This window comes from Dermacentor andersoni, chromosome 9 (assembly GCF_023375885.2).
Source record: "Dermacentor andersoni chromosome 9, qqDerAnde1_hic_scaffold, whole genome shotgun sequence".
Lineage (NCBI taxonomy): Eukaryota > Metazoa > Arthropoda > Arachnida > Ixodida > Ixodidae > Dermacentor > Dermacentor andersoni.
In genome coordinates, this window is record NC_092822.1 from 48601874 (window position 1) to 48617309 (window position 15436).

At 48.7% G+C, this 15436-nt stretch overlaps 1 protein-coding gene across 1 annotated transcript in view; it reads right to left on the reverse strand.

The window, feature by feature from the left end:
- Positions 1-15436, reverse strand: part of LOC126528013 (glycine receptor subunit alpha-2-like) — a 112410-nt gene that overhangs the window by 5620 nt on the left and 91354 nt on the right. The window contains exons 6-8 of the mRNA XM_050175857.3: positions 13143-13225; positions 9590-9724; positions 1415-1797 (exon numbers count right to left, since the gene is read on the reverse strand). Coding sequence (XP_050031814.1) covers positions 1415-1797; positions 9590-9724; positions 13143-13225 — 601 coding nt within the window. The remainder of the gene's footprint in view (positions 1-1414; positions 1798-9589; positions 9725-13142; positions 13226-15436) is intronic.

The following is a 15436-nucleotide window of genomic DNA, read 5'->3' on the forward strand; positions in this document are numbered from 1 at the left end:
ACGTTGTTTTTGTAAATGTTTAAGATGTTTAAACTTGGTTAGATCAATATTAGCTCTTTGTTTGACTGGTCAAGCTCTGCGTCAACGGGTGGCTGGACCGTGGAGACCGACGTCTACGCTGAAGTTCCTTCATCAGCTTGATTTTATGTCTCCACCGTTCTGTCGAAATGCCCAGCTCGCCTGTGGTTACAGGAATACCGGACACGTTCGGCGCTGCGACAGAATGCTCGCAGCGCACGCGGCTTCGATAGCTCTCGCTTGGGGTCGACTGCCTGGCAGCTGGCGAAGAGTTTGGAGAGGCTTCGCGCGCTCGCTCCTAGAGAACCGGAAGCCGACGACACGACGTGCCATCATGACGCAGAACCAGTCAAGGCGGAGCTTAACCCCGATCACTCGGCCAACGAGTTGAGGGGAAAATGCATGACTATGGAGGAGGGTAACTTATAATCGTCCGTAGCTTTTTTTAATATGGCACGTTTCACACAAAGTGTGGTGCGAATGACTAACTTTAGCTGTATCCTACGCGCCTACAAAATTAGTCCGAACCGTTTCAGGGGCCCTTTAAAAGTCGCTGAAATATTATTAGAATTTCGTTGCATGGTGATGTGAGAGTTTCCAGTAACACTACTCGCGTTCTTGCAAATTTGCGGTGGAAGCCACTGAAAATCGCAGAAAAAATCGCAAAACAAGCAAAAAAAACGTACCGCTCCGTAGTTTCAGGAAATTTACACAATGATGTACCAAGAATAAAATTGTAAAAATCAGTACCAGAAAAGTAATAGTGGACGTGATACGCGGCAAGAAGTCTAATGCGTAAAATAATGCGAGAAAGAGACAACAATGTAAGCGTGTCATTATAGTAACATCGCGTAGCGGAATTAAGCAAGGCAATAAAAAAATCATCATAGTATGGGAGTCACATGGTGGCACTCAAACATGATCGAGTCTAACCGAGATCGATTGTAATTAAAAGTGTTCGTGTGACACCTGCATAAGAAATAAAGCCATGAAAGAACCAGTGCCCTTAAAGATACTGCGAAATAAAAGCAGGCGCACACTTGCCCCCAAGTGCTGCTGCCTTGGCTCTTGGATAAGATGTTTCACAGTAGTATCTCACTATATATATATATATATATAGTTTCCCAATTCCCCAATACAACAAAGCTAACCGTACAAGACAAAGATTTAAAAAGATAAAAAGATGGAAACGAAGTCATCGACAGTGGCCAACCGAGGAATCTGTGGCTGGAGCCAACGTCGTGGCAAAGAAATTTGCCGTCCTCACGGCGACGAGTGAAACGCAGTGTAGCAAAAGCAGTTGCTTGCCCGACGAAGACACTCTCACTGAAACGTTTGCGCCGGCTCTAGTCGTCGCGTATTTTGCCCTCTTTCAACCATTTCTCGTAACACTCACCGACATTCGCGGCGAGATGACGACGTTCCGGATGCTCCTGCGACGAGCCCCTTCGTCGCCCTCCGTCTCCCCCATCAGGATGTTGACGAGCGCGTACTCCATGAGCGAGGCGAACACGAACACTGTACAGGAGGACATGAAGATGTCGATGGCCTTTATGTAGGACACCGGCGGAAGGGACTTCTGTGACTGGGCATGCTGCGTGGACAGCGTGAGCAGGCTGGTGACGCACAGGGTGACCCTGGCTGGCACAGCCTCGGGCTTAATCCAGAAAGAGATCCAGGACATGATGACAATGAGGCAGGTTGGAATGTACGTGTGGAACATGTAGTAACCCAGCCGTCGCTTGAGCGTGAACACTAGCTGGATGCAGGTGAAGTTGCCTGCGAAAGGGGAAGGGGGGGAGTTAGAGGGGGACTATGCAGTGCAAGCATTTAATTTGATGTGAACGTGGGAATCCCGTAACACGTGTCGCAGGGCGAGTAATAAAAGAATCAGTAAATGTACAATGCAAAGTATGTTTTCTTCATTATGTTCTGGTATTTCACATCAGCTAATCAACACTAGTGATCACTTTTTAACCCTTGAAAGGGTAACTCCGGCGTTTTTTTAACCGTATTAGGCTATTGTCATTTTCGAATGGCACTGACAGTCCTGTCACCGGTAGGGTGCTTCAGCTTGCTTAGAAACTGATCAATAATTTTAAATGTCAAATAAACGATATACCGAAACCGAAACGGGTAGCTGCTTTGTGTGATGTCGCGATGAGCCGATGACGTCAGATCCCACACTACCAAAATGTAAACATGCAGAACGCGTGCTAAACACGCAGTACACGTAGTGCTAACGCCAAAGAAGCGAAGCTCATGATGTCTCCTGACGGCACAGGGAGCTTTTACATATTTCCCCAACTAGACGGCGGCGATTTCAGCGACAGTGGCTGTGTAGTCTCTGACGTCACAAACACAGGGTGGCCAGTAAAAAGTCACGGGTCGGGAACGCAACCAATCTTTAAACTTCATTTTCACGAAAACTAAATGACTTGCAGCCTTATTATTTGGCACAGATAATGAGGTTGCAAAAGGGAGCGCATATTCTAAATTTTATTACGATCAGCGGATATCGAAAAATCACCGAGTTGCCCTTTAAGTTAGCAGTTCAACAATATTGTTGACCTTACAAAAATATCTGCATACGCTATACAACATCAAATCTTAAATTTACTTTAATTTATGCACCTTCTGAACAGTGATAATCACAAAAATGTTGAACGTGAGCAGCAACAGATGTTTTGGTGGCAAAGCTCGAAGACCTCGTCACTATCGTCTTAGTGGATGTGGTTGTCCTATTATCTGTAATATGAGTTTCTTTTTTTCAAATTTTGTTTAAGAAAGCTAACAGAACACACATTTACCTTGTCAAAGCAAGTACCAACCTTAAGTTTCAGACCATACATTTGCCTCTAACCAGCTGGTCAGCAATATTTTCGACGCGCTGTAGCGCACTTAGTTTTCAGAGAAACCCCTTCATATTTCATTTGATAAGTATTTGAACAATATCAAGAAGAAATAAAGCAATAAAAACGTTCTACATCAGTCAGTTCCTATTTTTCCAGTTAAAGCGTTAACAGCAGTCATTGGCGAAGGAGAAAAATTATTTCCTTTGATGCCAGTTGCCCCATTTAGCAGTGACCCCTTAGAACGTTATATGGACTGCTACAACTTTCACTGCTCTTACTGAGATATCGTAGAGAACATACGTTAAGAAACTATGCAGCACTGCGACAAACGCTTTGACGTATACAGGCTTAATCATCTTGTACCAAAATATGGTTTTTCGTAAGAACCAGTAGAACCTATTTTGTTCTCCACATGTGTGCAACATTGCTGGATCTCCTTACCCGTGAAGGCCGAGATGTTTGGAAGGCATAAAACAAAAACAACACCTTCAACTGTAAGCATCGAGAGCCAAAAACAACTGAATATATAACCGGGTTCCTCTTACCATACAAGGAGAAATCAATGCATTCGCGAACAATCAAGAAAATGCAACATGGGCTGTCGCTTCAGAATGACGCGTTTTCTACTGACACGTGTACTTATCTTTATCGGGCGACCACGTTTCGCCACCTAAGAAATGTAATCGCACAGCGCGGGACGCGCCTGCATGTATCCGAAGTTTCTGGAAAGTTGTCGATACTTCTACCCGGCTATCTGTTGTCGCCGAACGTTGTGTTATCTGATTTCATCGTGTAACGCGAATGGTGTAGAACTTTGTGGAAGGTACGCGGGTCCGAACGATTAGTCTGGAACATTCGACGACTGCTCTATAAAAGCCGACGCGCTTGACTCGCTGATCAGATTTCCGACGATCGCAGACCGTGTTCGCCGCTATCGTTGTGCTATAAGTGTAGCCTGTTTTTGTGGGCACAGGTTCGCCCAATAAAAGCTAGTTTTGTATTCCACCGTATTGCTGCTTTCTTCACCGTCACTACCACGTGACATCTGGTGGAGGTGCTTTTCTTTCATGTACCGGACGCCCCCGACAAGCCGTGATCCAAGCCCGGACCGCAAAGAGAACACCAACGTAGTCCCGGAGCATCGAGCAAGCCGCCGTCTTCAACAGCTGCCCCCGGAGCACGGACTTCTACCTGAGAAGACCAAGAAGATCGTGGACAAGGCAACCCCAATGGCAGCCCCAGCGTCCCCCATCGTGCTGCAGCAGCCCAGGGAAGCTCCGACGTTCCGCGGATCAACATTCGAGGACCCGGAAACCTGGCTCGAGACGTATGAGAGGGTCGCTACGTTTAACGGTTGGGACAGCGGCGACAAGCTGCGGCATGTCTATTTCGCACTGGAAGACGCCGCCAGGACCTGGTTCGAGAATCGAGAAGCCACCTTAACAACGTGGGACCTGTTCCGAAGCGGCTTCTTGCAAACGTTTACAAGCGTCGTGCGAAAAGAGCGAGCCCAAGCACTACTAGAAACCAGAGTGCAGCTACCAAACGAGACGATCGCGATCTTCACGGAGGAGATGGCCCGCCTTTTCCGGCACGCCGACCCGGAAATGTCAGAGGAGAAAAAAGTCCGCTTCCTGATGCGGGGCGTCAAACAAGAACTTTTCGCAGGACTTATTCGTAACCCGCCGAAGACCGTAGCTGAGTTTTCTGCAGAAGCATCGACGATCGAGAAAACTCTGGAGATGCGCACCCGGCAATATAACCGCCAGGGGCTCACGCCGCAGTACGCCATCCAAGGACTGGATTCCGGCGACCTTCAGGAGACAATCAGGGCCATTGTGCGTGAAGAACTGCGCAAGGTCCTGCCTTCGTCGCAGCCCCAAGTGGCTTCGATCGCCGACATCGTCAAAGAAGAGGTGCACCGATCGCTTGGAGTTCCCGAGCTGCAACCACAATTACCGCAGCCCCAGCCAGAAGCGATGACATACGCCGCCGTCGCACGCCGTGAAGGTCCCCCTCCGCGACCACGCCAGGGCCCTGCAACGACGCAATTCCGTCGTCCGCCGCCGCCGCCGCCAGCACGCCCACCCATCGCCCAGCGCACCTACGCGAGGAAGACGGACATTTGGCGAGCCCCCGACCACCGCCCGCTCTGCTATCACTGCGGAGAAGCCGGCCATGTTTATCGCCGATGCCCATACCGGGAGATGGGACTGCGAGGTTTCGCCGTCAATGCTCCGCGCCCGCAGCAAGGTGAACGCCCTCGCGATATCGCCGACTACCTCGCCGCTACTCAGTGGAGCTCTCGACGACCGTCGCGTTCGCCATCACCAGGCCGCTACCTCTCGCCGCAGCGCCGACCATACACTGGCCCAGCCCGGGGCCGGTCAGCGAGCCCATATCCGGAAAACTAAAAGCAGCAACCGATGGAGGTGCGGTTGCTGTTCGTCGAACTGACGAAGATCCTCCGCCGCCGACGAAGACGCCGAAGAAACCATCTCGACGACATAATAACGACACGCCGCCGTCCCGAGGAAGTCAGGAAGCCAAGACTACACCGACGAAAGACGACTTGACGACGCGACGTACCAGCTTCAGTTCAACACGACGCAGCCGTGATCCGACGCCAAGACACAACTGCAACGCAAGACAAAGAACCACCGACCTCGACGTGCTTCTAGATGGCCACGCAGTCACCGCCTTAGTCGACACAGGCGCCGATTACTCAGTCATGAGTGGGCACATCGCCGTCCAGTTGAAGAAGGTTAAGACTGCATGGGAAGGCCCTCAAATTCGGACCGCTGGAGGACACCTGATTACGCCGACAGGAATGTGCACGGCAAGAATTACCATCCACGACCGGACTTACCCTGTCACCTTCGTTATCCTCCAACAGTGTTCACGAGACGTCATTCTCGGCATGGACTTCCTCAACCAACACGGCGCAGTCATCGACCTGAAGTCGAAGTCAATAACGCTGTCGGAAGATAATGCGATACCGCCGGAGAGCCCTCGTAGTCACCACGCCTTGAGTGTGCTCGAACATCAAGTGAGCATCCCGCCTCGCTCCAGCATTTTTATTTCGGTCGGCACCGAAACACCCGCTGACGTAGAAGGCGTCATCGAAGGCGACCAACGTCTACTGCTAGACCGTGAAATTTGCGTCGCAAGAGGGATCGCTCGACTGCACGGAGGACACACGAAAGTGTTGCTGACAAACTTCAGCCAGGAGTTCAAGCACATCAACAAGGGCACGACGATCGCATACATCGAGGAAATTCTGGAAAACAGCAATGCGTTTGTCCTCTCGGATTCTGCCGCATCTACCCCGACGACCGTAGTTCCCGAGCCAGACTTCGACATAAATCCAAGTCTCCCCACGATTAAGCAACAACAGCTCAGAAGTCTACTTCGACGATACAAAGAGTGCTTTTCGACGTCATCGAGGATTCGACAAACCCCAGTCGCAAAGCATCGCATAATAACCGAAGAGGGCGCTCGACCTCTCCGCCAGAGCCCATACCGAGTTTCGACGCGAGAACGTGAAGCTATAAGGCACCAAGTCGACGAAATGCTGCGCGACGACATCATCCAGCCGTCCAAAAGCCCGTGGGCATCTCCTGTAGTCTTGGTGAAAAAAAAGGACGGAACCCTGCGTTTCTGCGTCGATTATCGTCGTCTGAACAAGATCACGAAGAAGGACGTATACCCCCTCCCACGGATAGACGACGCACTGGATCGGCTCTGCAACGCTAAATACTTCTCGTCAATGGACCTCAAGTCTGGCTATTGGCAAATAGAAGTCGACGAAAGAGATCGCGAAAAGACGGCCTTCGTCACCCCAGACGGCCTCTACGAGTTCAAGGTTATGCCATTCGGACTGTGCTCGGCTCCTGCAACGTTCCAGCGCGTGATGGACACAGTTTTAGCAGGTTTGAAGTGGCAGACCTGTCTCGTTTACTTGGATGACGTCGTCGTCTTCGCCGGAAATTTCGACGATCACCTGAGGCGGCTTGCGACAGTACTAGAGGCCATCAAGTCATCAGGGCTCACTCTGAAGCCGGAAAAGTGTCGATTCGCTTACGATGAGCTTTTGTTCCTAGGCCACGTCATCAGCAAATCAGGAGTACGCCCCGACCCACAGAAGACAGCTGCCATCGCAATGTTCCCGCAGCCAACCGACAAGAAGGCAGTACGCAGATTCCTTGGCATGTGTGCCTACTATAGGCGCTTTGTCAAGGACTTTTCACGCCTCGCGGAGCCGCTAACACATCTAACCAAATGTGATGTCGAGTTCATGTGGGAAACGCCGCAGGCCAAGGCATTTCAAGAACTCAAACGACTCATGCAGTCGCCGCCGGTACTTGCACACTTCGACGAGGACGCCGATACCGAAATCCACACTGACGCCAGTAGCCTAGGCCTCGGTGCCGTCCTAGTCCAGAGGAAAGAAGGACTTGAACGGGTGATATCGTATGCTAGCCGGTCGCTGTCAAAAGCGGAAAGCAATTATTCTACGACTGAAAAGGAATGCCTCGCCATCATTTGGGCTACAGCTAAATTCCGCCCTTACCTCTATGGCAGGCCATTCAAAGTCGTCAGCGACCACCACGCGTTGTGTTGGCTAGCTAACTTAAAGGACCCTTCAGGACGGCTGGCGCGGTGGAGCCTCAGACTACAAGAATACGACATCACTGTAACATACAAGTCCGGAAGAAAACACTCAGATGCCGATTGCCTATCACGCGCCCCCATTGACCCACCGCCGCAAGATGACGAGGATGACGACGCCTTTCTTGGCATAATAAGCGCGGAAGACTTCGCCGAACAACAACGAGGGGACCCGGAGCTAAAAGGCCTAGTCGAGTATTTGGAAGGGCACACCGATGTTGTCCCTAGGGCATTTAAGCGCGGATTATCTTCGTTCACGCTTCAAAACAACCTACTCGTGAAGAAGAACTTCTCACCAGTCCGCGCCAGCTACCTCCTTGTTGTACCGTCAGCGCTGCGTCCAGAGATACTGCACGCCCTACACGACGATCCAACCACTGGGCACCTCGGATTCTCCCGGACGCTGTCGAGAATACAGGAAAGGTATTACTGGCCGCGTCTGACCGCCGACGTCGCCCGTTACCTCAAGACATGCCGAGACTGTCAACGACGCAAGACACCACCGACAAGGCCAGCAGGATTACTACAGCCGATCGAACCTCCTCGCCGACCATTCCAGCAGATTGGGATGGATTTGTTGGGGCCGTTTCCGATGTCAACATCCGGGAATAAGTGGATCGTCGTGGCGACGGACTATCTCACCCGCTTTGCTGAAACTAAAGCTCTACGAAAAGGCAGCGCAGCCGAAGTGGCGAAATTTTTCGTCGAGAACATCGTGCTGCGACATGGTGCTCCAGAAGTCCTCATCACCGACAGGGGAACGGCTTTTACAGCAGAGCTCACCCAGGCCATTCTGCAGTACAGCCAGACAAACCACAGGAGGACAACTGCCTACCATCCGCAGACGAATGGTCTCACGGAGCGCCTCAACAAGACCCTCGCCGACATGCTAGCAATGTACGTCGACGTCGAGCACAAGACGTGGGACGCGGTCCTGCCGTATGTAACCTTCGCTTACAACACGGCGGTGCAAGAAACAACACAGATCACGCCGTTTAAGCTGGTTTACGGCAGGAACCCGACGACGACGCTCGACGCCATGCTGCCCCACGTCACTGACGAAGAGAATGTTGACGTCGCTAGCCATCTCCAGCGCGCCGAAGAAGCCCGACAGCTCGCCCGCCTGCGGATCAAGAACCAACAGAGGACCGACAGCCGACACTACAACCTCCGACGACGCTTTGTCGAGTACCAGCCCGGTGACCGTGTTTGGGTTTGGACCCCAATACGCCGACGAGGACTGAGCGAGAAGCTCTTGCGTCGCTATTTCGGACCGTACAAGATCATCCGACGTATTGGCGCACTGGACTATGAGGTCGTGCCAGACGGCATTTCGCTGTCACAGCGGCGCCGCTCACGACCTGAAATTGTCCACGTTGTGCGACTCAAGCCGTACCACCAGCGTTGACGAACTTTCGGACTTCGCGTAACTGACCTTTGGACTTGATTTCTTTTCGTTGTTTTGTTACTTATGTTTAATAAGGGTCCTTTTGTGTTTCGCTCTCTTATATTTGTAGCATCGGGACGATGCTTTTTAAGAGGGGGTATTGACACGTGTACTTATCTTTGTCGGGCGACCACGTTTCGCCACCTAAGAAATGTAATCGCACAGCGCGGGACGCGCCTGCATGTATCCGAAGTTTCTGGAAAGTTGTCGATACTTCTACCCGGCTATCTGTTGTCGCCGAACGTTGTGTTATCTGATTTCATCGTGTAACGCGAATGGTGTAGAACTTTGTGGAAGGTACGCGGGTCCGAACGATTAGTCTGGAACATTCGACGACTGCTCTATAAAAGCCGACGCGCTTGACTCGCTGATCAGATTTCCGACGATCGCAGACCGTGTTCGCCGCTATCGTTGTGCTATAAGTGTAGCCTGTTTTTGTGGGCACAGGTTCGCCCAATAAAAGCTAGTTTTGTATTCCACCGTATTGCTGCTTTCTTCACCGTCACTACCACGTGACACTACTGTAGGGTGTTCGCCTGGGGACAACGCGCCGAAACCTTAGCGGATTAGCGACGTATAAAAAAGAATAAGAGCATACCGGTCGAGTAAAGCTGCGTGCAGTCGCCCATTGTTGTCGAGACCAAGTTATGCTGGGGCAGCTCGATGGATTCGTCCACAACGAGGGGCACTTCGTCCTCCCATGCGAACACCAGGTCGTCGGTCGTGTACGAGACTGCGAAGTGATGGTCAGCGAGCAAAAAGCATGAGCCACATATTTTGAATCTGGCCGCGACGTGAATGACTCCACTGCACTCAGCAGCTTCTTCTGTTTTCTATTCCGCACATAAAGTGCGCTACTCATAGGACAGCGGCCGCGACATAAATCGTTACCGCTCTATACACATTTACTGCTCACGACACCGGCTGTCGCCGACGACGTGTACGCAGGGATCACGATGCGAAGCTGGACGGAAGGAAGTGTTATCGGTTATTTGGAAACGATAAGCCCGTATGTCAATATACTATAGTGACGGGTCAATACAAAAAAAAAACAAGATTTAAATATCGTTTTGTCCTACCAGCACTTATATATTTTTGTTCGTCGTCCTTTTATCGGCTTTAAATGCGGGATTGGCCGGTGTGCTCTCTAAGCCACAATAAATATTCTTTCGCGCGCACGTTTTTAAACACTCATGGGGTATTGTGATTCTTAGTATAACCAATGGATCCAATGCTCTTGACAGATAAAACAACTTACAGAGATTGATTCTTTTCGACAGGATGAAGCTCGCTGAAGTAAGCGCTCCTATGTCAAACCTATTTGCTTTATTTACTTCTACACTACTGCTAGCCTTTTGAAAAAAGCTGTCAACTGGAGTGGGAGACATAACTTAGCAAGGAAATAAAGCACCTTTGACACAGTGACCTTAAAAATATACTTTCCGATGCGAAGAGCACCATAGAACCATATGACATCGAAGATGGTACAAAAATGTAGCAGATAAATGTACACAACCTGAGCTCATTAAAGCGCATAATTGTGGCAAGAATAATCTATAAAAAACTGCAAATCAACATAGGAGAAAAGTAGATAAAGACCTGGGAAGTAAATACGCGTATAGCCGTATTGGTATGATGGCACATGAGTTTTATGTGAAGTTGCAAAAGATCAGGTGCAGGCACCATACAGTAACACGATCACGGGTGCTCTGTTCGTTAAACCTGTAGATATGTTCGTCTCTATCCTTATTTAACTCTGGTGACGTTGTGAAAGCAAAAGTAGATCAATAATGTACGGCTGCATTTCCAGCCCGTGAAGTGCATCGATAAATTCGGATCAGTATATATTCGATGACCACGGCATGAACAATCACGGGTGCTTCGCTGCCATAACAATTATCTACAGCGCAGGGACTAATGGCTTAACACGGGATCTTAACACAGGCCGCTGATAATAGAAAGCATAATGTTAACCTCGTATTTTAAAACGTTTCTTTATTCATAGTTGACCTCGACTCAGAAATGTAGGCGGCATCATCACCTCGAAATTGAATAGATCCCGGCACTTCATTGACACAACATTGCGATTACTGGGTAACTCTTAACACTCCTTAGACGCTCCAACAGCGCAGAATAGCTAACGAGAACTATACTTCTGGTGAACCCCCTATATTTACTAGCATTACTTCTCGCTTGTCCTGTGTCGTGCTCTTTCTCGTGATCATCTTAGTTGGCGCTGTTCCTACCTAATTCGAATTACTTCTGTGCCGCTCTCCCTCCTTGGTAGAAAATGCTGTGAGCTATCAGCGTCGATACGTATGCACTGGAGTGAAGGCGTATTTGTTTATTACATTAAATGGATGCAAGGAGATGTTGGCACCTCGTAATGGCGCCGGTTACTCCCCTGCTTTGACGTGCAAAAGAAATAGAAACGCCCCGAGAAGACGAAAGCTATAGCGGCACAGAAAGCACTACTCAAGAACGCGAATAGCCTCGCGAATAGTTCACCCGTCGTAAAAGGAGAGCCACAATTTCACTATCCCAGTTCGCAAGCCGCAACGCAAGCCCAAAGCAGTCCCTGTGAAAGAAGGCAAAAAAAGAAGGTGAAGAAAAAGACAAATACGAAGACCACCGCAGCACGCAATGCACACAAATATAAGAACTCACAATAAGCGTTGAACATACAAGAACACATCGATGAATATAGTTACGGGCTCAGCGGAGCCTCAGGTGTATAGCAGACATAAATGCACATGTCTGAATAAGTGTCAATAAATGTAATAAAAAGTCCAACGCCTACAAAATTATTTTCGACCTCTAATTTTCTGGCACTGCCGTTTCTTAGAGAAACTCTGCCAATGCATGCGTTGCCCGCCGTGATGTTTCCGTTGACACCGCACCCAAGAGTTCTTTTGTTTTTCTAGAGCAGCAGTCTTACATCAGGGATCTGCAATTTTCTTGACAGCATTTCACGGCAGCCTGAACGTTCGCCTACAGTTTAAGAGATGTTATATATGTTCATCGGGCGCTTCACAGGAAGAAATTGTGTTACTTAACCAACGTCTTCTGGTGTAGGAATCACCATTTTCGAGGCACGCTGTCTTTTTGAATCGAGAGGAGCCGCTCCATTTTACTTCGTGATAGGGTTAGTGTGTATGCTTCCCATACAGTACCTCTACTGTAAATGAAATCGGAGTGTATTTTCGAGCCAATCGTTGTGCGTGATCACCCGGGTTTAGCCTCGCTTCACGAGTAGGCGCGATTTAGCATTCCGCGTTTCAAGGTTGCCTTCGCGAGCGAATGAAGCATACCCAATTGACATCCACTTATACGATGACCTTACAACCGAACGACAAAAAAAAAAAAAATCCATCTACTACTATTAGTTACAGAATTATTGAACGGCAACGACATTCCAGTAAACTGGGTATGATCTGTCGCCATTTAACTGTAATCCAGCAATGCTCCCTTGCAATATCCTCATTCATTTTGCGTGGACTTACATGGAGGCCAAACCTCTGCAACCGTCCTCCTTGTCCAACTAGGACTAATTCAGAAAGCCCAGCTAAATGTAGCTCTGACACCAGAGATATTTCCAGTGCTTCAGAGGAGAAATAAATACCTTTGATAAATAGACATAAGTCCTGTCCTGAACTTCTTTTCTGCACAAGAGTGCTAATTTCAGCTAGATTGTTGAACATCAACTTACTAGTCAAAATAGCACAGGCAACAGCACCACGTTAAGACAATGCCATGGGCGCTCTTGTTTTCTTTCTTCATCTATTTGGTTTGCTTTTTTTTGCTGCAGCCTTGGAAATATCTCGGATGGGAAAGGGCTAAGATAGTGGCTTATCGGTCTGCCACCATAAGCTCAAGACCTACCTGTGTCAAACCAACAGTACCGCAAGTACGCAAAGCGCGAGCACACGCACCTTATGTGCCACAACCAGCTAGCCCAAGGAAACGTATGAAAGACATCGGGTATGTGGCGCTGGCGTGCTCCGAAATATGCCACTGTGGAAATCTTTAACAATACTCACATGTCGTGTAACACAGCCATTGACCATTCGATAGCTGAACAGCTCGGCATTTCTTGTCACTTAGTCGGTTGAACAAACCTTATCGCGCTATGCTGTCAAGCGTATACTTACTGCTCTCAATCTTCATCGTACATATCTGGGTGTCGTGAGGGTAGGTCTCGAACTTCATTGCGCATGACAGCAACAGGGTCAACCTGCACACGGCAAAGAGGTCTTTGTTCATAATGAAACAGGCAGAGGGGGTGTTTCGCAATTCAAAAGAAAAAAAAAAATAGGATCGGCCGAACTGAAATGGAGTTCACTTGTGAAATGCTGAGATGTTTGCGCGATATTTCGTGAAGCGAACGTGCCGCCATGAAGGAACAAATGGAGGACGACACCTTAGCTTCACGAGAGGGTGATGAACACTAGGAATAATCGCAGCGAAAACTCAGGGCTCGGTAAGCACAAAACGTTTTTGTTCCCAATTGACATTTGCCATTGGGCGAGTGCTTAACATCAGGATTGGCTCGAATTTGCTCTTCTAGCGTAAGGATTCTATCGTAAGGGTGTTTCTGAGAATACAGGCGCAGGCATATTTTCTTTAGCTGAGGGATATCTATATGTGGTATGATTCGCTAAACGCCTTTATGAGCAATAGGAAAAAGAGAGTCGAGGATGGGGGGGGGGGTTGAGGGAAGGATGTTTTGTACTACAAAAGCCACGCGTAGTGCTCATGCAGCAAACCGCATGATAATGAAAAGAAAAAAACTATAAACGAGGCCGAACAAGTCACAAGAAGATACTAATGCAACTAATTCTCATATCAAGTGGCTTAGGATATAGCGAGACAAAAACAGAAATGTGGAGAAAAAAAATGCATTGGAAACGAAGGATACAGTCACGATGAGTTACGCAACAGTTTAGCTCGGTAAGCAGTTCTGGACATACATGTCAAGTAAAAGTGGCAGAGCTTCTGGTGCTGTATTACATATGTATTACTACGCTTTAAGATGTAATATCGGGAAAATAACCAAAAGGGTAGTCAGGGCTAGAACTTTCTCACATATAACTCAGTCCAGAGAAGAAGAATTTTGACGCAACAAGGCTAAGTGCTGGAGAGTTGGTACATTTTCAACTAAGCCAAAACCATCCAAAGAATCACATACAGAAAAACCAAATGTTTCAGGGAAGAGGGCCTGCAGTGCATATACTGTGAAGATCTTAAAAGAAGTGTTCACTCTTCTGACGCAAATGTATCATTAGGTAAGCACATTACTGAGGTTTTGTTCCGCTACGAAGCGAGATAAATCAATAGTTAATCCAGTAGGAGCTCATTTGTGTCTTTCTGGAGTTTTCTTATGTTTTGACTGAAGTGTATTTTACCACAACAATGCATGCCAACATTGTACGTGAGTGAAAAGAGTAGTGCGAAAAAAGCTGAATTACAGTAGGGAGGAAACGTGACCTTAGACTACGGATATGTATTGGTGCATGGAAAGCCTACTAGGCTGATTTTGTCGAACGGATGGACAAAGATGAGACTGATAGCTGTGTGTTTCTTTTTTATTTTTAAATGTGCTGCCTGTACCCAACACGCCTTCGTGACTTGACTCCGATTGTCCAGTTCAGGGGAGTTTGCACAAACATGCAGCTTGAACAAAACGGGTGAAAAACATCAGAATTTCCTAAATGATTGGGTAATGTTGAGCTCCGCGCTTCTGGCCTAGGTCAATATTGACTCAGTGACAACAGTAAGTGACCGCGTTCGCAATCAGCTTTAGGAAACATTTCAAACATGCGCCTATTGTGGTTGTGGAGCTTGACTGGCAGTGGAAATTGCGGTACGGCGTGGATCAGTGGTGAAAGGCCTTGCGTAAACGATTCAAGTTCTTAGCAACCATTATGTGGTTTTCCGGCGCAGTGTGCTCGTTGTATTAGCAGGCACAAAATAATCCCAATCAACGCAACAAAACGCAGATGAAGAGGAAATTTTACTACACTTTTGTAGTTATAAACAAGCATATCATATACAAGAAGCTTTTCTGGGCGCCACTGGGAATGCCCTTGCTTACGGCATTCATTCGATGTGTAGCGGAGCGACTGTCGCTTTCAAAGCAGGCGAAGAAGATGTGCTCAGGTGCACGTAGCGCGAGAACAGAACACGCTAGCGCTTTCAACCTGAGCAGCCGTGGTGTCGGTCGTCCTCGAGATCCCACTGCGACGTGGCTGGCTGCCTAAATAAACCGTGGCTACGGCGACTTCGTCTTCACGCTGCTTTCCACAATTTCGTGACACAGAATCGCCGAGCCCAGCCATGCCAGCGTCAGCGCATCGACTCTACCAAGGCGAGTAGTGACGTGGCTTCGCGTGGTCCGGCAGACGTCCTGTGAATGTAGGCTGCCCGGCAATTCCACATCGACATG